This window comes from Epinephelus moara, chromosome 2, assembly GCF_006386435.1.
Source record: "Epinephelus moara isolate mb chromosome 2, YSFRI_EMoa_1.0, whole genome shotgun sequence".
NCBI lineage: Eukaryota > Metazoa > Chordata > Actinopteri > Perciformes > Serranidae > Epinephelus > Epinephelus moara.
Window position 1 is genome coordinate 24,393,183 of NC_065507.1, and position 22,418 is coordinate 24,415,600.

Here is a 22,418-nt window from a genome sequence, read left to right on the forward strand (position 1 = left end):
TTCACCAGAATGCAGAAAATTAAATGTTTGACACCCAGAGGATCCCCAACCCCCCTGTGAAAAACAACACAAAGGAGAGTAAATATTTCATGCAATATTTTAATTTTATTTCTGTTTTGTTGATACATATTGTTTGAATGATGACAATTGTTATTTGTGATATCTTCATATTTTTTTCAAATATTGAATATTGAGGTTCATTCTTGATTTTGGCAACACATATATACAGTGATAAGAAATTAAAACACACACTTGAAAAAAAACCTGACATATTAAAGGTTTTGTAATAGGATAAACTTCAGAGATTAGGTCCAAAGTATACTGGAGCACACGGACTTGAGCTAACAAACTTTATCAAGTCATCTGAATTGTTAATATACAGACATCATAAGGGTATTTGTGATTTTTCATATGAACTAGAAAATCAGTTTTTCTATCTATGAATTTACAGTGAGACCTGAAAGTAAGTATATTAAATGAATCTATAAAATCATGTATGAACTGATTAAGGGCAGAAAATAAATAAACAAATAAATAAAAAAAATATAAATAAATAAATCTACTGCTCTGATTTAACAAATAACTCAAAGGGTTCTTGGGGTCACTTTACCCATCAAATGTTTCTTTGTATTGTTCTCAGGCTTTAATAAAACGATATAGCATTTGGGCAAAAAAATACAAAACAGCATTCCATAGCTTGAAGCCAGAATAGCAAATATCTCCACAGCCACTGTGAACTTCCCAGGAGAGCTGGCATATGCTGGAATAAAGGTGATCCATACTGCACAGAATATCAGCATGCTGAAGGTGATGAATTTAGCTTCATTGAAATTATCAGGGAGCTTTCTGGCCAAAAAAGCGAGCACAAAACATAACACAGCTAAGAGTCCTATGTATCCCAATACTGCCCAGAACCCAACAGGTGATCCCAGAGCACACTCAAGAATAATCTTTTCTTTATAGTGGTTCATATTTTTGAAGGGAAAGGGAGGGTTGATGGTCAGCCAGAGTATGCAAATTACAACCTGTATGAGAGTGAAAGCCAGAACACTGAGCCTCTGCTGTGCAGGCCCAAACCATTTCATCACATTACTACCAGGAAGTGTTGCCCTGAAGGCCATTAACACCACTATAGTTTTCCCCAGAACACATGAGATACAGAGAACAAAGGTGATGCCGAATGCTGTGTGTCGCAGCATGCAGGACCATTCAGAGGGCCGACCGATGAAGGTCAGAGAACACAGGAAACACAGAGTCAAGGAGAAGAGCAGCAGGAAGCTCAGCTCAGAGTTGTTGGCCCTGACAATAGGAGTCTGCCTGTAGTGGAAAAATATCAGGGCTATAGTTGTCGCGAGGCAGGCACCAAAGACAGAGAAGGTGACCAACAGTATACCCATCAATTCCCTGAAGGTGAGGAACTCAATCGCTTTCAGATCACAGTTATTCCTCTCTTTGTTGGACTTGTACTCGGGAAGGCATTTGTCACATTTCACAGCATCTGGAAGCATAAATATGTTTAGGCTGTAGAGCACACACATCTTCAGATAGACCAGTAAAGTGCTGGCAGTGATTTTGCCCAACAGAAACACGATGAGTGCTAGAGTAAAGGCTAGGAACCCTGCTGTCTCACTTGTACTGTTGCTGAACTCCCCGTCAGCACAGGTGATGCAATCAAAACAGCAGATAGGTTTGCCCTTGACAAAGGCCCGGCGGGTCCCTGGCAGACAGCTCTCACTGCATACAGACCTTGGCACCTGCATCACAGAGACAACATTAAAATTCAGGATAACTTCCAGACTCATAATCATGTTAATATGGTAATGACTTACTTACTAACTGTTTATTACTCACAATAAAAAGGAAGAATGTTGCGTTAAAAAAACAAACAAAGAGCTCATTACATTTACTTACTTTGAGATTCTCGCCTGCCCAGATGGCTCCCACACCTGGTTTCATCTCAAACTGCTGACCCTCAGGCTGAGAGGCATCGTAGTAACCAATGGTCTCAAAGACTATGTAACCTGTCTCATCCATCTGCCAGTTTACGAGAGCATAACGTGCCACAGGGTCTCCCAACTCATCAAAGAACACATTTTCACCAATCTTGGTAGTGAAATTGACCTTTGTTAAGTAATGCAGCACCTGCAAGATCACAATGATGTTGTTATTTAACTATGCACTTATTAACATTCACAGTAATTTTGATTTAGGCCCTGCATTTTGTTTTCATGTGTACCTGCCATGGTTGGACCTTTTCTCTATCAGCACAAGTATTGTTCTGAAAAGGCCCCTGTCCATCTTCACAAGTAAACAACATGTGTAATGCATGAGCGACAGCATATGTTGCCTTGTAAACATTATTCAGCAAACTGGCATCTGAAACATCTGTGAAGCGTGTGTTTGTGTCCCACAGTGACTCTTTCCCAGTGCAGGCTGCGACTGAACCCTGAGCTTCAGTCTCTGCTTGGGGAGTCAGGGTGCAGCCGAACACCATCTCCCACAACTCCACCAGTCCCTGGTTTCCCAGTGTGGTGGAGGGCCTGCTGTTAGCCAGGAACTCTTGCAGTCCAGGGATATGAGCATTTAGTGCTGCGAAGCCCACTGCCCCCTGGACCACAGCGTAGTTTACTTGAGAGGCGATATAGCGATACGTGATCCAGCCCTCACTGCCCACCCACTGCAGGCCTGTAACATTCTGAGCATGAAGCTCCTTAATGAGTATGTCAAGGTCAGTGCCATCAGCAAATGCCACTATTACCTTAGAGGTGGATTTCTTTATAATGTCCACCACCTCTAAGAACCACTTCCTTGGATCAGTTCTGTAAATAGCCACGGAGTACTCAACACATACACCTTCTCCTTCTGCTGCTTCCAGGAAAGTGGCCATACCACCATTCCCATAGTCACTATTGGTTCTTATAGCCCCTACCCAGGTCCAGCCAAAGTGTTTCACAAGCTTTGCAAGGGCTTTGCTCTGGTAAATGTCATTAGGTATGGTTCTGAAGAAAGAGGGATAGTCTCTTCTGTTGCTAAGACATGCACAAGTGGCTGAATGACTGATCTGAAGGTAAAACAGAGTAACAGCTCATTTTTAGGTGTCTTCAATGAATCACAAAGAAATAAAACATTTTCACACATTACTTCATTTTCAACAGTACGAATTCGCTGGGCAGTTAATGCCTGCAGGGAGTGCACATGCTCCCAACACTCACCACAGGTATATGAAAGGGTCCCATGGTGCGTGCAATACCTATTGTAGAGGTGGATGTGGTTTCCCCTATGACAGCATGCACATTAGAGAGTTTGTTACAGCTGTCTTCCCCACTCTCATACCTATTCATCAGGTTTAGCGATGCCCTGATGGACAAAGGGATACTCGGGCAGGAGTCAAAGATCCTGTAACCCAGTGTAACTCCTGGCAGCAGCTCTGAGCTGTTGTTGATCTCCCCTATGGCAAAAATCATAGTGTATGCATACTGAAGCTCTCCTGGATCCAGTCTGAAAAAAGGAGAGTGACCAAATGTGAAAAGTAAAACATGTGAAACGCACAAAAATGTACACGTAAAACACAAATAAACACACACGGTAATACGATTTACAGTGACATTTTTTCCCATCCCTCTCTTACCCTTCACACTGGATCGTTCCTGGGTTGACCTGGAGAGCTGGATTGACACTGACTGGGTTCTGATGGAAGGAGAAAATGCCTCCAATGTTGATGTCTCCCTCCTTAGAAAACTGGGACAGTTCTTTTGTCCCATAAGTTTGACACTCAGGCTTCCCTTCTCTGACAGCCAGAAGGGAAAGAAGTAGCAGATCTGCTATCAGCAGCATAGTTGCTCACCTCGATATTTACCACCCGAGGCCCAAAGGTAAAAACTCTGAGCATTTTATAGGGTTTTTCTTCTAACTATCACAAAGCCACAGGGGCCTGGGTAAAACCTATGTGAATATTGTGTGTCTGTCCACCAATGACAGCACTTGTGATGTGACTGACAGATGGATTGGCCTATAAGAGGGCCTACTACTTTTGTATGTCATCTTTGTTTTTAGCTTAACCAATTCCATCCAATAATAATGTCCCAAATCTTTGTTCTTCGGTATATCTGAGCTGTTGTTATGGATTGAATATTCTGCTTTAATTTAAAGCTAAATAATGAAAAAAGGCATCTTTTGACACTGGGCCAACGTATATTCCCACCTAAAGTAGGCAAAACTATCCCACTCCTCCAAAGAAGCTAAAACCTAAAGAGCTTAATGTTATTTTGCGCTTCAAATTTGTCACAGAGAAATCATTCTGCTGAAAATATCCAAAGTCAAACAATATATTAAATGGACAGATGTTGATTTTTGCATGCATGTGTGTTTCCCTTTAAATGTGGTGTACTGTAAATATAATGCAATGTATTATCTTAACTTGTAATTTCAAGGGATTTGATATAAAGGTCCAGTGTGTAGGAATTAGTGGCATCAGACAAGCAGTGGTTGGCCCAGAATTTTCTTCACCTTAATGATGGTAAAACAGAGTGCATCATGTTTGGGGACACAGGGACGGCTGGCTTTGGAACCTTGTTTCCAACACTCAGTCAAAATGTCAGAAATCTGGGAGTGTTTCTTGACTCAGACCTTAAATTCGACAAACAAATAAACAGTGTTGTCCGAACTAGTTTTTTCCAGCTTCGTCTCCTGGCCAAAGTTAAAATGTTTTTAAGTCACCGCAACCTTGAAATGGCCATCCATGCTCTTATAAGCTCTAGACTGGATTACTGTAATGCTCTCTATGTTGGTGTCTCCCAGGCTTCTCTTGGTCGCCTCCAGCTGGTGCAAAATGCTGCGGCCCGTCTTTTAACCAGCACTAACAGACGAGAGCACATCACTCCTGTTCTTAAATCCCTTCACTGGCTTCCCGTCCAGTACAGGATTGATTTTAAAATTTTGATGTTTGTTTTTAAAGCTCTTCATGGTCTCGCCCCAGTGTACTTAACTGAGCTTTTAACTGTTCGGGAACCTGGTAGAGCGCTAAGATCGTCAAACCAACTTTTGCTGGAAGTGCCCAGGTCAAAATACAAACACTGGGGTGATCAAGCCTTTTCCATTGCTGCTCCCAGGCTTTGGAATAAGCTCCCTGTTGAAATGCGTCTCATTTCTGACCTGGGCCTTTTCAAATCTAGACTGAAGACATATTTATTTAGGATGGCTTTTAATACCCAGTAGTGTGGTGACTCTTTTACTTTTACTCTGTTTTACTTTATTTTATTGTATTTTATTGCTCCTATTGCTTTTATTATTTTCATTGCTTTTATTGTTTTTATTGTTGTTATTGCCTCTATTTATTTTTAATTGTTTTATTTATTGCTTCTTTTGCACCTATTGTAAAGCACTTTGGTTCACCGAAAGGGTTGTTGTAAAGGGCTGTATAAATAAAGAACATTTACATTTACATTTACATCAAATGGTGAGGTTGCAGAACTAAAACTCTTCTCGTGTGCCAAACATGTAGGAGAACTATGACGGCCGACATGGAAACATGAATGGCCTTATCTAGAGCCAGTGTCTGGTTTGTCTGCTCTGGGCTACTGTAGAATAACATGGCAGACTTAGTGGAAAAGGACCTGCTCTGTAGGTTAATATCAATGACTCTTTCTAAGGTAATAAAAAAAACAACAATTCTTAAGGCAATTATAAACAAATTAAAATATAGTAATGAATATTATATAATCCAAGGGATGCCCCTAAATCCTACACCCTGGACCTTTAATACACCTGAGAAGATTCAATACATAATGCAGCTTCAGGGAATGCCATTCACTGAAATTATATTTGCAATTATGGCCAGTCCCTTTGGCAATAACTGGATGCACTGATTCCATTTAGCAAATAACTACATATGAACAAGCAAGTACTCTGCATATTGCTCAATGTCAAAGGGGGCAGAAAAAACTGTCTTGGACTGTTCTCTGTTCAGATATTTTAGTGTTACTATTTTGCATACTAATTTATAGTGACTTTGACTGGCTTCTCCCCATCATGTCCTTTTTTGTATTTTGCTCTGGTTTCAACAGTAAAATATAACATTTTGGAGCAAATATACAAAAGAGCAACCCAAAGCTAGAGGCCAGAATAGCAAATATCTCCACAGCCACAGTAAACTTCCCAGGAGAGCTGACATATGCTGGGATAAAAGTGAGCCAGACTGCACAAAATATCAGCATGCTGAAGGTGATGAACTTAGCTTCGTTGAAATTATCAGGCAGCTTTCGAGCCAGGAAAGCAAGGACAAAGCAAAGCACAGCTAGGAGTCCTATATACCCCAGCACAGCCCAGAATCCTACAGGTGAACCTAAATCACACTCCAGAATAATCCTTTCAGTGGCATGAGCTGTGTTTTTGTAAGGGAATGGCGGGGCAAGAGTTAACCACAGCACACAAACTAACACCTGCAGAAAGGTACAGCTGAAAACACTTGTTCTCTGAAGCGGAACAGAACACTGAGGAACTGTGTTTGCTGGCCTTTTAGCCTTAAAGGCCATCACCACTGCTATGGTTTTAGCTAAGATACAAGAAATGCACAGAGCAAATGTGATGCCAAATGCTGTATGTCGCAGCATGCAGGACCACTCAGAGGGCCGGCAGATGAAGGTCAGAGAACACAGGAAACACAGAGTCAAGGAGAAGAGCAGCAGGAAGCTCAGCTCAGAGTTGCTGGCTTTGACAAGAGGTGTGTGACGAAACCGAAAAAAGACACCTGTCACCACCAGTGTTAAACTTGCTCCAAACACTGAGAATGCAGTGAGGAGGGCACCCATGGTTTCTCCATAAGATAGGAACTCGATCACCTTTGGTACACACTGGCTGTGATCTTCATTCGACCAGTATTCCAGTGGACAACGTGAACACTCGGCAGAATCTGAAGGGAAAACATGAAACACTGAAATTAGTTTTATGCTGTAAGCTGAAAGTTATGGGAACAGTGCACATATTATGTAAAATAACTGGCTTTATTTAACTCTTTCCCCGCCACTGATGAGATTTTCCATCATTTATGACCCAATGCTTCCCCGCCACTGACGAGATATTCCGTCAATCCGTGTTTTCACTGTTATAAGATAGGGGGTGCTGTTACACATCTTATGAAATAGAACAGCACTGCCGTCTCCAAAAACACGGCAGTTTTTTTTATGAAAATGCACAAATTAAAGTGTTGATAAAAAAGGAATGGAATAAGATAGAATAAAATGTTTTTTGTGTTTAAAAAAAGAGGGTCTCTTCTTTAGTTTCATGTATATAGCTACTGTTTACATATTCATGGAACAAATTATTCTGTGGGTCTTGAAAGATGGGTGAATGTGATCAAAAATGCTGGAGGTGGCCGGCAACTCAAAATAATACTCTGACGGGGAAAGTGTTGAAATACTGGAAAGCATTGATTAATTCATTGATTTTGTTGAAATATTACATAATACAGTACATGTAGAAGCTTACTCACTGCTGAAGTTGCTGATCTCTCCAGCAGCACAGGCGATGCATGAGAAACAGCAGATGGGTTTGCCTTTAATCACAGCCTGACGGAAACCTGGCAGACAACGCTCACTGCAGATAGACTGTGGCCTCTGTAGCAACACACAACTCATAGTTTATTGCTCCTGTAATCCAAATACTTATTCAATTTGGTTTATTTAATCATCATTGGAAGCTTTTATGGGTCTCTTAAATACACATCAATCTGCAGAAGTAAAACTCCTCGCACTCAGCATGTTCTGCAAAATATAGACTACATACTGTATATTATGTATTATGTAAATTTGAATTTTTAAACCTTTTATATGACTTCCTGAACAATGCCGAATGGATCTCATTGTAATGATGGAAATGGCTGAGGGAACAGTTTTTACTTTATAAGTCAACCTCAACAATGAATATTTCAAACTTAACACATTTGATACCTTTTGGGATTCGGCAGCCCATGATATGTTTATTCTGTCCATGGTAAACTCCTTTCCTGTTGGTAGTGAGGCATCGTAGCTCCCTACAGTCACAAACACAGTATCTCCTGCTCGATTTCTCTGCCAGTTCACCAGCTCATAAGCCGCCGCAGGGTCTCCATTTTCATCAAAATACACCCTTTCTCCTGACTGAAGGGTGAAATTCACATCTTGGAGGTGTTTCACAACCTACCAACAGAAAACAGTGGTGAATAAGTTAAATAAAAGGGACTTATTATTCAAATTGTTTACATAATTCATGAAGGCAACCTTTTACCTGTTTTGGCTCTAAATCATCTTTCCAGATACAAGACTGATTCCACACTCCACCACTTTGCCCACATTTTAACATGCTATGCATGCTATGTGCCACAGCATACACAGCCTTATACACATTGTTAGATATCCTTAGCTCTGACACATCTGTGAAAGGATTGTCGATGTCCTGTAGTCTCTCAGAGCCAGAACACTGCGTCTGACCAGGCAGACTGGATTGAAAACTGCACCCAAATGTAGCTTCCCAGAACTCTCTCAGCAGATCATTATGGGGGTCTTGACTTGGGTTAACCCGCCAAAGAAACTCTTGAAGGCCTGTGATCTTTGTTTTTCTAATGGTGAAGCCCAGAGACCCTGTCAGGATTCCCGAGTACCTCTTAGTGGCCAAATGACCTGCTGTAATCCAGGACTCACTGCCCACCCACTGCAGCCCGGTCAAGTTCTGCTTCAGAGCTTCCTCAAGCAGGATGTCCATCTCGCCCTGGGCAAGGAAGCCAACTAGAACCCTTGCACTGCCACTTTGGATCACTCTTACCACCCTGGCAACATGCTCACTAGGGTCAGTTCTTGAGATGGCCTCTGAATACTCAATACAGACCCCCTCCTGGCTTGCAGCTGCAATAAATGTTGCCATGCCATTGTTACCATAATCATTGTCACTTCTGACTGCCCCAACCCATGTCCAGCCAAAATGCTTAACCAGTTTTGCCAGTGCTCTGCTCTGATAGTGGTCACTAGGGATGGTTCTGAAAAAGTAGGGGTACTCCTTTATGTTACTCAGACAAGCACAAGTAGCAAAGTGGCTGATCTAATAAAAAAGGAAACAAAATGAGGGAAACAAAGAACATGTATAACATTTGAGTATTAGGGTACAAAACAGCCAAAATGTTGTTTGGCTCAACATCTGACTTTGACTCAATCTGCTGAATCTGTCCAAACCAAGAAAACCCTAAACATCATCTTAGCATAGCCATAATATTAGCAGATTCAGTGTTTGTTCATGGTCACTTTACAGTGCGTTGACCATTGTACAGATCCAGATTATTATATTTTGTATAAAGGAAATTAGTCAAAATATGCTCACAAATATTTACCACTGGTATTTGGAAAATCCCTGATATTTGTAGCATCACAATGGTTGAGGAGGACTCAGAGGCTCCAATGATGGCATGAACAGATGACTGTCTTGAACAGGATTTTCCCAAAGTCCTTTCCTGCCCGTTCATGAGACCCATCACTGCACGTGTTGAAGGCAGTGTTGAACCACAGCTATCAAATATCTTATAACCAACTGAAATATTAGGCAACAGAGAGCTGCTATTGTTGATCTCCTGGATGGCAAAAATCATTGTTTGAGCAAATCGAAATTCTCTGAAATTGATCCTGAAAGGAATAAGAACAGTTTTCACTGACAGTTTTCCGATTTCATATTGCTTTTCTGTCATTATGAAACCAACAAATGAGAAAGTACCTGGAACATATGAGAGGTTCTGGAGTATCTGTGAAGGAGAGCGGAGGATTTGATATTTGGCTATGGATAGAGAAAGCTCCACCAATAATGATATGTCCTTCTTTAGATAACAGAGGAAACTCTGGGCTCCCCAGCATCTCGCAGAGCACAGTGTCTTTCTCTGCTCCAGAGACTCCCACAAAAAGCACAAATGGTAACATTATATAGACACAGTCAGACATCTGGTACAAACAGGCACACACATGTACACACAAACCTGTACTCTGTGATGAGTCCTTCTATCGCCGATCAAAACGTGTATCTTCGTTCACAGGCAGGGCTTTATACCTCAGCAGATGATGATGCTTGAGGTCCTCTTATTGAATCAATGAATGATGATGTCATATCACTTTGCTCTACATTTGAGATGATATATTCTGTTTTCAAGTCCATCATGTCATTATTACTGTAGTTGTGAATAAAATTTTATGTAGATGCAATAAGGGGAAATAAACAGCATTTAAACATACTTTAGTTGCAAACTGAGGATTACACAAAGTTTTGATAGAAGCTGGAGTTATTTTCATTTGCAGCAATTAAATCAAATCTACGTTAAGGAAAAGGGGAAAATAGAAAAGGGAAAGCTGGAAATCAATCTCAGTAATCAGGAAAAGATCCTGAGAAACACTATAAAATAATTGTTCAATTTCATTTATATAGCCTAACTAGTCCATACCCATTGGTAGCTTTATCACCTTCTACCTATGCCAATCCTCAATGCCTATGTGCAGTTTCACATAAACTGACCACATCAGTGAGTAGAAAAATGTGGGACAGACAGAATGACTGACTGACAGTTTCCGTGATTATGAACAGCATACCATACCATGACTTAGTCATACCAAAAATTAGAAAAAAAAATAGATACGAAATTAGCTCTCTAGCGCCCCCATTTTGTTTGATCGGGTCAATAATGGAGGGGTCCCCTCAGATTATGTGTGGTCATATGGCTACAAAGTTGTGTGGTGATCGGTGAAACCCTTGAGATGTTATACACCTTTATGTGATGAGCCACGCCCTCCGCAATATTCATTGCCTTATAGAAGCTCAGTTTTAGTAAGTTTTCCAACTTTTGCCAAGAGGGAACTTTAGATATTGGTCCCTACATTATGTTCACCGAGTTTCATGCAGATCGGTCAAACTTCCTATGAAGAGATCGATTTTAAGTGTTTTTCAAAAAATTCAAAATGGCGGAAAATCTATTTTACCGGAAGTTATGGGTTCTTAGGCAAATTTGTTCCTCATGAGGAGAGGCATCTCTGTGCAAAGTTTCATATCTCTACGACATACGGGGCATGAGATATGCCCATTCAAAGTTTGTAATTTAAATCGGTTGCTATAGCGCCCCCCTTTGGCCAATTGATGTAATATTGCTTCATTCGCATCCTCCTATGACCCTCTACCACTGTGCCAAATTTCACATGGATTGACCAAGTCAGTGAGGAGAAAAATGTGGAACAGACACACAGAGTTCTTACAGTAAGATAAGATGTCACAAATCACAATTTGCTTAGGGGGTCCTTACAACATACAACACCCTCTATCCTTGGATCCTCACAAGTAAGAACAATTATTACTTATATTTTTTTGAATACCTTTATAGTTACTGGAGTTTGGGTCCTCTTTACAGGAACAGAGTTCACATTTTTATCATCCTCATCCCCAGTGGTTTCCAAACTTAACCAAGTGTTTTAGTTCCTTAAGTCTAACAGTAGTTTAACCATAATTCACTTTTATAACCACAGTCTGTCCTTTATCTTATCATAGTTCTGCAAAACTTGTATGAAGAGAAAGCATTAAAGACATTGGGACTGAACCTAATCTGGGGCTTAGCAGAATTGTCTAACACAGTGGTTCCCAACTTGCTCAGCCACGGGGTCCAGATTTCTTCTTAGTCATTAGTTCAAGGTCCACAGAGTTAAATACGTTCAGTGCCATACTTTTGTTTGGCCACATCATCAAGCTAGTTTGCTGTCTCAGTCAAGTACTGTTGTCCGTTAGTCACTCAATCTACAGCAGAAAACAGCACTTAAAAATGACAGCTCTGTGCCAGAAATTTACTGTACTTCAAAAAAAGTGTGTTTTCTAGAAACTTGACAAGTTTGAGAGTCATTTGTGGTCCATTCAGAATGGACCTGCGACAAGCTTTGGACAGTGACCCACCAGTTGGGAACCACTGGTTTAACACTGTCATTCTTGTTATTTGATAGAGTTGCATATGTATGCGCAGTACACAGTACATGTGCTGTATATCAACATCTAAAGGCACAACAGATTCTAAGTACACCTGGGGTCCGTTTCACAAAGCAGGTTTAGTAAAAACTCAGAGTCTGTTAACCCTGAAATGAGGGAAACTCTGAGTTTTCCGTTTCAAAAAGGGAGGTAACTCAAACCAGAGAAAGAGGGGTAACTCTAGCCTGTTTCAGAGAGAGTGGTAACTTAAGCTCTCGGTCAGTTACCGTAGTAACAGACTCTATGAACCTAACCTGGTCGGGACCAGGTTTTTCTCAATGAACCTCGAGTTTCTCTCTGTCTCCGCCCTCTTTCAGAGCCACACACTCCATTTGATTTCCTCATTCATTCAGTCAGCAGGCGAGTTTTGGCGTAGCCTAGTTCTGCCGTCTGTCATTTTAAAAAATCATTAAAAAAATCAGAGTCAGTATATTAGAAGTCCATTAGGCACAGTAGGTGGCGACTTTTTTCACTAACATGGCATGTCCTTTTGATAACGATCCCGTGGATGAAGGTGCAGCATTACTGCGCAGAGAATTAAATATTCGTCGGGAGATGGTTATCAGACCGCGCATAGATGTTTTAGCATTTCCACACAATTATCTTTTTGAGCTGTACCGTTTCACGTCACAGTCCATCATCTACATACACAACCTAATCCGTCCTTACATTTGCAACATTACCAATCGTAGTCATGCTCTCACATCCCAGCAGATATTGTGTGTTGCGCTGCGTTTCTTTGCAAATGGAAGTTTTTTGTACAATGTCGGAGATGCTGAGCACTTGAGTAAGGCAACTGTATGCAGGGCGGTCAGAAAAGTGTGCTCGTTTTACGGGCATCTGCCTTCTTTCTGTTGGCTGAGTAGAAGTCTGTGTTAGTTTAAATAGGCTTAATTATTTAACAGAACATGATATAGATGAGAAGACATTTATGTGTGTGAAAACAGCATTATGTTGGGGATAAAACAACTGCACAGTCAAACAGCCACTTAATATTTACTTTACAATGTAAAACATGATCAAAATGAGGTACCCCCATGAGATTATGCCGAGGTCTTACCTGTTTGAACAATGTTTTTATATTTCATCCTAAACTGCTGCCAAGTGCGCTTCTCCCCCGCGGGATTGCACCTAAATGAAATAAATTAATAGGCTACCATTCAAGCAGTTTTCCCCTGTAATATTATTGTGATTGCAAAGGACTACATTTAAACTTACGCATTGACCCGAGCAGCAATGTTCTCCCACGCCGTCTCCCTCTCTTTTGCAGCTGCAGCGGTGTTGCACTTCTTTTTGAAAACGTGTGCAAACTCGCCGTATGAGCGCATTAAGATTTCTAATTCTAATGGGGTGAAAAACGCTGCCCTCCTCTTCCCTGTTGCCATGGTGACTCGACGAATTGGGGCTCCATTGATGCTGGCTTTTTATAGTTGTGGTACACACGCTTAACTCCAGGTGAAACTACTCTGAGTTGATTAAACTGATTCAAATCAGCTGTTCTGGAACCGGAAACTCAGAGTTTCCTATCTCAGAGTAGATCAATTAATTCAAAATTATTTCTCTATTAATAGTATTAACTCAGACTTTCAACATGCCTATAAAACTGGCTATTCAACATGCACAGCTCTCACACAATTGTCTGATGACTGGCTAAAACATATTGACAGTAAATTATTAGTTGGAACAGTGCTGCTGGATTTTAGCGCTGTGTTTGATATTATCGACCATGAACTGTTACTTACAAAATTGGCTGCTTATGGTTTCAAACTTTCAGCTATTAACTGGATGAAAAGCTACCTATTCAATAGACAGCAATGTGTCATGTTCAATGGAACTCTTTCAAGTGTGAAAACATTAGATTGTGGCATTCCTCAGGGAAGTTGCCTAGGACCTTTATTATACTCAATATTTGTAAATGATATGCCATATATTTTAAAGAATGCTTCAATTTCAATTTATGCAGATGATACTACAATATATGCTTCTGCAGAGAATGTCACAGACCTGAGCAGTATACTTCAAGATGAGTTAATGCAGATTTCTAAATGGGTCACTGAAAATAAGATGGAACTTAATATTTCTAAAACCAAATGTCTTGTTATTGGCTCAAATTATGCTCAGAGAAAGGAACACAAATTAAGTGTTTCTTTGTATGGAGTTAAGATTGAACAAGTTAAGGAGGCCAGATTGCTGGGGATTACAATAGATGAAACACTTTCTTGGGCTACTCACATTAATAATATAGTAATAAAAATGAGTAGGAGTATTTCAATCATAAGAAGGAGTGCTTATTTTCTAACCAGCGCAACAAAAAAACAAGTTATGCAAACCCTTGTCTTGTCATATCTTGACTATTGCCCAGCAATCTGGTCAAATGCATCTAAACAAGAACTAAATAAAATCCAGTTTACCCAAAATAGAGCTGCGAGATTAGCTCTGCACTGCTCTTTTAGGAACAGCATTGGAAAAATGCACAATGAATTGTCATGGATGAGAGTCAGTGAGAGACTAGCTTGTAGCATTATTATATTTTTGAAAAACATCTATATATCACGTAAACCTACCAGTCTTTTTTCTCAGCTGTTGCTCGCTAGTGATACTCACAACTATGGCACTAGACAAGCCTTGAGAGGTGATTTCAGCTTGCCTAAACCTAAAACTGATGCCCTCAAAAAAACAGTGATGTACAGGGCAATCACATACTGGAACAGACTTCCACAACATTTAGTTTTAATTTCCAGTAGAGTTGGTTTTAAGAAAACACTTAGAAGAGCTGTAATGCAGAAAGAGGTTGTTGTAGATTGTGACTAATGTTTTTGTCAGTTAATTGTATTCTGTTATGAATTATGTATGTTTGATTTTCTTTATACTTATTTTTGTTTAATATCAATTTAGTGTGCTCAGTTAGGTTATCATTACTATATTGATATACATTTTATTTTTGCTCACTTCTGTATGTACATTGTTATATTTTAATTTATCATTCTTTGTCATTTAGGATAATAGTTGTTGTTTTCTTTTTCCTTTGATAGATGTGTGAATGCATATATTATATTTGTTCTTCAATTTGTTTTGTTTTTTATTAGGTTTTTGCTTGTGAATTTTTAATTGCACTGTAATTTTTAATTGACCCCAGGAAGAATAGTCACTACTGAGGCAGTGACTAATGGGGATCTACAATAAACAATAAACAATAAACTCAGAGTTCAGGATTAGACTCAGAGTTTGTTGAACCCGCTTTGTGAAACGGACCCCTGAATCTAATTAAGTACTCCTGAGGCTTCCTAAAATACAGCTTAGACTGCTGTGACCTATATCAAATAAAACCCAGCCTGTCAAACTTGATCTGAAATATCCTTATTAAGCACTGTACAGAGGATACATCTGTGATTTCAGTAAGAACAACTAAACATTTCTCTCTATCCAACCATTATTATTATTATTATTATTATTATTATTATAGCTATTCATTTATTTATTTATTTTGTTGACATTTTTTATTATTCTTTCTTTCCTGGCATGCGTCTAACATCTAACATTACAGCCTTAATTCTTGCCCAACTATGTTGAAATGAAACCCTGAAAATATGCTAAGTTTTATGATATATCTTATGCTTGCTTTTGACCTTTGACCTTTGATTGCTGGTTCAATCCACAGAGCACTGATATGCCCTTCAAACTTGCCACTGTGGATCTGTGCATTGGCAAGATTCAAGGTGTGAATGTTTGTAACTGGTTAAGTGTGAACAGGGCATTCCAGAAAAAGAGAACCTGGTTTGCAGAGAACCTTCCTGAATAAACTAAAGTTAAGATCCTTGTATTTCATTAGTTCTCAGTTATTGGTATTATACTATTTTGTCTGGGGGAGCTAAAGACAGAACAGTCTGTGTGGGAGAGCTTAGTGTCAAATTCAGGTTCCTGTAAAGTATTTTTGTAGTGACAAAGCCCTTTCACCGACATGCTTTTGTAATAGGCCTATATGTGCATATAATGGTTGTGTGACATCAGTGTTCAAGGGAAAGTCATGCACAATGAGTGTCCACTGTGCAGGCCCTCACTGTGCTAATTCAAATAAAGAGACAGAAGATAATGAATAGTTTTTTTATTAATGAAATACATATTTTTTACATAAGTGCTTTTAAACTGTCTGGATAGCTGTACTGGAAATGTAGAATTCACTACATACAAGTTCAACTGCTTATCTATCTATCTATCTATCTATCTATGAAATAATTAAAGGAAATGATAGTCTTTGGTTTTGTTGTATATCTAGATTTAATCGGATCCTGTTTTTCCCATTAGATATTTCTTTGTATTTAGTTCAGGTTTGAGAACAATAATAAAACACTTTGGAGCAAATATACAGAGAAGAAGGCCATAACTGGAGACTAAAATGGCAAATATCTCTACAGCCACAGTGAACTTCCCAGGGGAGCTGGCATATGCTGGGATAAAGGTGATCCAGACTGCACAGAATATCAGCATGCTGAAAGTGATGAATTTAGCTTCATTGAAATTATCAGGTAACTTTCTGGCCAAAAAGGCAAGTACAAAACATAACACAGCTAAGAGTCCTATGTATCCCAATACAGCCCAAAACCCAACGGGAGATCCCAGGGCACACTCAAGAATAATCTTTTCTTTATAGTGGTTCATATTTTTGAAGGGAAAGGGAGGGTTGATTGTCAGCCAAAGTATGCAAATTAAAATCTGAATTGAAGTGAAGCCCAAAACACTAAGCCTCTGCTGTGCAGGCCCAAACCATTTCATCACATTACTACCAGGAAGTGTTGCCCTGAAGGCCATTAACACCACTATAGTTTTCCCCAGAACACATGAGATACAGAGAACAAAGGTGATGCCGAATGCTGTGTGGCGCAGCATGCAGGACCACTCAGAGGGCCGGCCGATGAAAGTCAGAGAACACAGGAAACACAGAGTCAAGGAGAAGAGCAGCAGGAAGCTCAGCTCAGAGTTGTTGGCCTTCACCAATGGAGTATCCTTATTGATCAAGAATAGAACAGCCACAGTTAAAGTAAGGAGCACACCAAATAAAGTGAAAAATACAAGTATTATGCCCATAACCTCAGTGAAGAAGAGGAACTCGACATTTTTCAGTATACATGCATCTCTGTTTTGATTGGACCAATACTCTTCAGGACACTTTTTGCAGTCATTAGAATCTGTAATAGAAATATTGTCACTTTTATTGTGATTCATTCAGTTACATCCTTAAGACGCTAATAAGAGACCGAACTATAGCAAACTTGAACATGATACACAGAGTGTGGCAAGCAAACAAAGTCAGGTCTGTTGCACATATACCTGTACTGTTGCTGATTTCTCCCTCTGCACATGGTAAACAGTCATAGCAGCAGACTGGCTTTCCTTTCTGATGGACTTTATAAGTTCCTGGACGACATCTGTCACTGCACACTGACACAGGCACCTTTAAATCAAAAGAAAAAAGACAGATATTAAGTTTTATTTAGTTATCTATTTCAAACCATTCATGATGAAATATTGTCAAAAACAACATGTTTAACTTTTGCATCATATAAATGTCACTATAATTATCAATTATGATATTTGCCTCTGTCTTCCCTCCAGGCCACATTATGGCTTCAGTCTTGAGTACAAACTTCTGTCCAGGAGGTAGGGAGGCATCATAATAGCCGACGGGTTTAAACTGGATTGAGTTATCTGATCCACGCTGCCAGTTCACCACCTCATACCGAGCCACAGCTGCTCCGGTGCTGTCAAACCACACCTGGTCCCCGTTCTTAATGGTAAAATTTACCTGCTTCAAAGACTCCACTACCTAAGAAGCAGTAAGACGACATGTTAATTTATAAATGAACACAGCTAAGAAACAACCAAACAAACAAACAAACAACTTAGTAATCAGTTTGGTGACACTATCTATGAAGGCCATGCCTTTAATTCATTATCCACACAATTATAAGACATTATAATATATTTATAAGGGTCACTTTCATATGGAGGTACCAAACCCTATAAATGCTGAACTTATAATACATTATGTCCACCACTTGTAGTACTTAATAATCCTTGTTATAAGTTGCCATGCATGATTATAAACATTTATAGAGTTTTATAAGGGCGTATTTAATTTTAATTTTATATAGTTTATTAATCCAAAATTCAATCTTTTCACTCCGTTGTCACATATACACAGGCCTGAAATACACACACATGCAGAACCTATACATGCATTAAATGGAGAGATGTCAGAGTAAGCGTGCTGCCCATGACAGGCCCCCCGAGCGGTTTGGGGTTTGGTGACTCGCTCAAGGGCACCTCAGCAGTGCCCAGGAGGTGAACTGGCACCTCTCCAGCTACCAGTCAACGCTCCATATTTGGACTTCAATCCCCGACCGTCCGGTTCCCAAGCCAAGCCCCTATGGACTGAGCTACTGCTTTATATTATATACTGTATATATGTATTATAGATATGACTGTAATAGAAAGTGTTCCCATCAGTTCTTTTTTACCTTCTGGGGAGTAACCTTTACAGTCTTATCACAACCCTTGGAGCACTTTAAGATGCTGTGCAGAGAATGGGCCACAGCATAGATGGCTTTGTAGATGTTACTGGAGTATCTCAGCTCTGCCACATCATCGTAATAATCTTTAAAGTCAATTAGATCCTGGTTTTCTTTGCATTGTGCTGTTTCTGTCATAGTGTCCTTGTTTGCCTCTGTGCACTTAAATTCTGTCTCCCAGAAATCTTTGATTAAAAAGTCATCCATGCCACTGATATCTGCCTTCTGCACAGCAAAACCCAGTGAACCTCCCAGCACAGTAAAGCTGGTGGGAGTCACAAGGCTGTCAGCAGTGATCCAGGCCTCCACACCAATAAACTGCAGGCCTGTGATGTTGCGTAGACTCAACTGCTCTAGAAGGTTGTTCATCTCTACATGGGCCAGAAAACCAACGATGACCCGGGCAGTGCTCTTTTGGATCACTTCAACAACTTTCATGAGTTTTTCTGGGTCTGCCCTGTGAAACTTCTCTGTATACTCCACACACACTCCTTCCTCCTGGGCTGCAGCAAGAAAGATGGCCATGCCGTTGTTGCCATAGTCACTGTCGCTGTTGACTGCCCCGACCCAGGTCCAGCCAAAGTGCTTGACCAGCTGGGCGAGGGCTCGGCTTTGGTAGAGGTCGCTGGCAATGGTTCGAAAGAAAGAGGGATACTCTTTCCTGTTGCTCAGACACTCACAAGTAGCTGAATGACTTATCTGAGAATACACAAAGAAAGACAAATAATAAGGACAGTTTGGATGTAACATACACATATACACACATTGATATTGCTCTTACCACTGGTATTTTGAATGGTCCTGTAGTGCGTGTCAGCACAATGGTTGATGAGGATTCTGACTCCCCAATAATAGCATGAACAGCTGATTGACCAGAGCAGCTCTTTCCCACAGTCCACTCATCACCATTCATTAAGGCCATTACTGCACGTATAGAGGACAATGTTGAGCCACAGTTGTCATAAATACGGTATCCAATCGAAACATTGGGAAGAGGAAATTCGCTTTTGTTTATTTCCTCAATTGTAAAGATCATGGTCTGGGCAAATCGAAACTCCCTGAGATTGACACTGAGACAAAAAGAGCAAAATACAAACTTGTATTCACTTTGACAGACCTCATCCAGAAGTGTTATTATTCAAAGCTCAAATTACCTGGAACATGCGAGACGTGTTGGTTTCTCTGTAGAGGAAAGTGGAGGTTGCGTGATTTTGCTGTGGATGGAAAAGGCTCCACCGATCATGACATCTCCCTCTTTAGACAGCAGAGGGAACTCTGGATTCCCCAGAATCTGACAGAAAGGAGCTTCTTCCTCCGCTGCTCCAAATGCTAAAAGGAGCCCAATGAAAACCAGCTCTGTTATTTCTTGTGGCATTTTCTACACTCAAGTGCATTTAGGGCAGAGCTACCCAGCCACATCGGGTTCGAAGTGGACGTAAACGTGACATTTTATAATCATAGTTGATGGCAGGGCTCAGTGGCCTCTTACTAACCAATCAGCGATAAGTCAGATAAGACAGTCTTGATTGGTTCTTGCCATTAAATTATTGTATTACATTATTGTTCCATGACAACTGTAGTTACTTTGCAGATTAAGTTATGTGCACACAAAACATATTATAAGTTATCAAATATTATGTATAATAATAGAAAATTTGTCAAACTGTGTAGAGAATAGGAACAATAACAGCTCTACTGTAACCAGATTTATATTTTATAAATTATATTAAATTGTATTCAATATAACATTCTAAAAGGGGCCATTTTGCATAACCAGTACTCCTGAGTAGATTATGCAATACTATGCAATACTACTACAAAAATCCACTACAATGTTCAGCTTAGGCCCTAGAATACAGTTGGACAGAGGCACAGCAATGATGTAATTTAATAGAAAAAAATACAGTACAGAGAAAAGACAGTACTTAACAAAGTCAAACTATTGCTTTAAGAACAGACTTTCTGTTCAGCCTGTCCCATCTTTCAGAAAGTTAAAGTGAGTGAGTACTTTGTTAACATCTTATTTGGAAAGTCTGGCTAAGACCATGAGGTTATGAACACAAGCAGGAACTCTATTGTGATAAATTTGTACTTCTAAATGGATTCTTAATACATTTGATCTGACAGACACAACATCAAAGAAACACAGCCAGTAGTCACACACAGTCATTTGAACTGTTGTTCTATTACCTCCCCAAGACAGTATTTTACCTGAACAAAAGTTTGGCTCTTGCTACTGATTGTGTAATAAGAGGTAAAATCAACCAGCTTTTCAGCATCCACTAACTCAGTGGCCTGTGCAAGGTGTGGGACCTCAACCTGATAAGCCATGAGGTTCCTATCAAAGCGAATAGTTTGAAATGGTTCATACTCCAAACAATAAAGCTTATAATCAACAAAAAATATGTTTTTGACCAGTCCAAATCCTGGCATATTACCATTCCCTACTTTAGCAAGGATCATGGACTTCAGAGTTATGTATTTATTACCATTTATCACATGCCATTTGACTGATACAGCATCAGTCTCTCAATTTTCCACATAAATATTGCAGATATTTAACCTCAGATACAAGTCCCATCTTCCTTTCATTAAATAATTTGGGTGCATTGCAGGGTCAACATTTTGGCAGCTTTCATATATTTGGTTCTGATTATTCAAAGACCCCATACACATATGTCTGATCATTGGACCTAATGAGTTCATCTGTGATGACAAATGTATCACATCATGCTGTTTAGATGTACCATTGAGATCTGCAAAAAGTTCCCTCCGATGCTTCAAATGATTTTCAATTAGTAACTTTAACCTAGACACAGTTGCAATGGTAAGAACAGGTGCAAGCACTATTTACAAATTTAATTTCTGAAAATGCTTGCCTACTTCAGTTAAAGGTTGTCAGACTTCAAGTAAATCTTAGTTTTTATACTTTGTGAGACAAATCATACAGGTGAGTACAGAGAGTACAGACAAAAAGAAAAAAAAGAAAAAGCTGTTTTGCACAATCTGTTTTTTACATCATGGGTTTATCAACATGGGTTTAAAGGTTACACTCCATGGCATTTGTTACCCACAGCACCTCAGTCAATGTATTTTTAAGGCAGTAAATGAACATATGATGTTTAATATGATTGCAAATATCAACACAAACAGTGATCAGGCGTCTTAAACATCTTACAAATATGGGCATATTTTTCTTTTTTTGTAATTCTCTTCTCTTTTTGAGTGATTTTAGCACATATACATTTTATTTTCTATTACTTTACCCTACATGTTACATCATTTGTAGGGATTTTTGCATTTGGATAGAGTAATTAAAGTTACACTTTTGATGGCTGATCAAAATAAACAAATCAACACACCTGTTTTGGCAAGGCATTGAACCGTGTGATATTTAATTTCATGTTATTGTTATTTCACAGCCAAAGGGATGTTTAATAGTCAGCTGATGTGCCCCTCAGGCCCTCTTTCATTAAAAACAAAATTGTTGTTTGTATGTTTGTAGAGATGCCTGTTAGTTTATGAAACACTTTGAGGCCATGTCTACTGGGGGCTGATTTAGTAGGAGCACATGTGGTGAAAGGCAGATGCCTCCGGCCTGACCATGACTTACACCTCAGGCTCTTCCCACTCACAAGTGTTCTAACAAACTAATAAACTCCCTCTAGAGTTCACAGTGTCTCCAGCCTACCTCCACACATGTCCTGTCAGGTTAAACAGGAAACTTTCTGTCAGGTCTGTTGCATCATGATCCCCTTAAGATCTCTGCTGGAGAACTTGAGGTCTTTGTTAAAATTGTACCCTGGAGCCTGGCATCTGATATGTTTATTGACCATGACCTTGCCTTATAAC

At 39.7% G+C, this 22,418-nt stretch overlaps 3 protein-coding genes across 4 annotated transcripts; all 3 read right to left on the reverse strand.

Moving 5' to 3' along the window:
• Positions 1-581: 581 nt before the first annotated feature.
• On the reverse strand, positions 582-3,836 carry LOC126404547 (extracellular calcium-sensing receptor-like). Of its 2 annotated transcripts, XM_050067839.1 has the most exons (6): positions 3,629-3,836; positions 3,213-3,498; positions 2,237-3,061; positions 1,912-2,142; positions 1,631-1,754; positions 582-1,498 (listed from the first exon to the last, which is right to left on the reverse strand). In XM_050067839.1, exons 1-6 carry the CDS (start codon positions 3,832-3,834, stop codon positions 585-587), a joined length of 2,586 nt encoding a protein of 861 aa, XP_049923796.1. In that variant the 5' UTR covers positions 3,835-3,836; the 3' UTR covers positions 582-584. The 2 variants fall into 2 exon arrangements, with proteins under 2 accessions (XP_049923796.1, XP_049923788.1); XM_050067831.1 differs by having other exon boundaries at positions 582-1,754.
• Positions 3,837-5,996: 2,160 nt separating this feature from the next.
• Positions 5,997-9,950, reverse strand: LOC126405174 (extracellular calcium-sensing receptor-like). The gene is made up of 6 exons (XM_050068766.1): positions 9,730-9,950; positions 9,353-9,641; positions 8,260-9,066; positions 7,944-8,171; positions 7,487-7,610; positions 5,997-6,907 (listed from the first exon to the last, which is right to left on the reverse strand). Exons 1-6 carry the CDS (start codon positions 9,948-9,950, stop codon positions 5,997-5,999), a joined length of 2,580 nt encoding a protein of 859 aa, XP_049924723.1.
• A 6,325-nt stretch (positions 9,951-16,275) lies between these two features.
• Positions 16,276-19,825, reverse strand: LOC126405142 (extracellular calcium-sensing receptor-like). Its single transcript, XM_050068721.1, has 6 exons — positions 19,721-19,825; positions 19,348-19,636; positions 18,516-19,265; positions 17,593-17,821; positions 17,326-17,451; positions 16,276-17,183 (listed from the first exon to the last, which is right to left on the reverse strand). Exons 1-6 carry the CDS (start codon positions 19,807-19,809, stop codon positions 16,276-16,278), a joined length of 2,391 nt encoding a protein of 796 aa, XP_049924678.1. The 5' UTR covers positions 19,810-19,825.
• Positions 19,826-22,418: the final 2,593 nt, after the last annotated feature.

Bases quoted from the DNA above. Each gene is read 5' to 3' on its own strand.
- LOC126405174 (XM_050068766.1), bottom strand. From the start codon at position 9,950: ATGTCTGACTGTGTCTATATAATGTTACCATTTGTGCTTTTTGTGGGA. The intron at 9,067-9,352 runs GTAAATATTTGT...CTTTTTTATTAG, and splicing joins GGATTTTCCAAATACCAGTG to ATCAGCCACTTTGCTACTTG. The intron at 6,908-7,486 runs GTGAGTAAGCTT...TTTTCCCTTCAG, and splicing joins AGAGATCAGCAACTTCAGCA to ATTCTGCCGAGTGTTCACGT.
- LOC126405142 (XM_050068721.1), bottom strand. From the start codon at position 19,809: ATGATCGGTGGAGCCTTTTCCATCCACAGCAAAATCACGCAACCTCCA. The intron at 19,266-19,347 runs GTAAGAGCAATA...GTGTATTCTCAG, and splicing joins GACCATTCAAAATACCAGTG to ATAAGTCATTCAGCTACTTG. The intron at 17,452-17,592 runs CAAATATCATAA...CTTTTGATTTAA, and splicing joins GCCTGGAGGGAAGACAGAGG to AGGTGCCTGTGTCAGTGTGC.
- LOC126404547 (XM_050067831.1), bottom strand. From the start codon at position 3,834: ATGCTGCTGATAGCAGATCTGCTACTTCTTTCCCTTCTGGCTGTCAGA. The intron at 3,499-3,628 runs GTAAGAGAGGGA...TCCTTTTTTCAG, and splicing joins GGAACGATCCAGTGTGAAGG to ACTGGATCCAGGAGAGCTTC. The intron at 2,143-2,236 runs GTACACATGAAA...GTGATCTTGCAG, and splicing joins AAAAGGTCCAACCATGGCAG to GTGCTGCATTACTTAACAAA.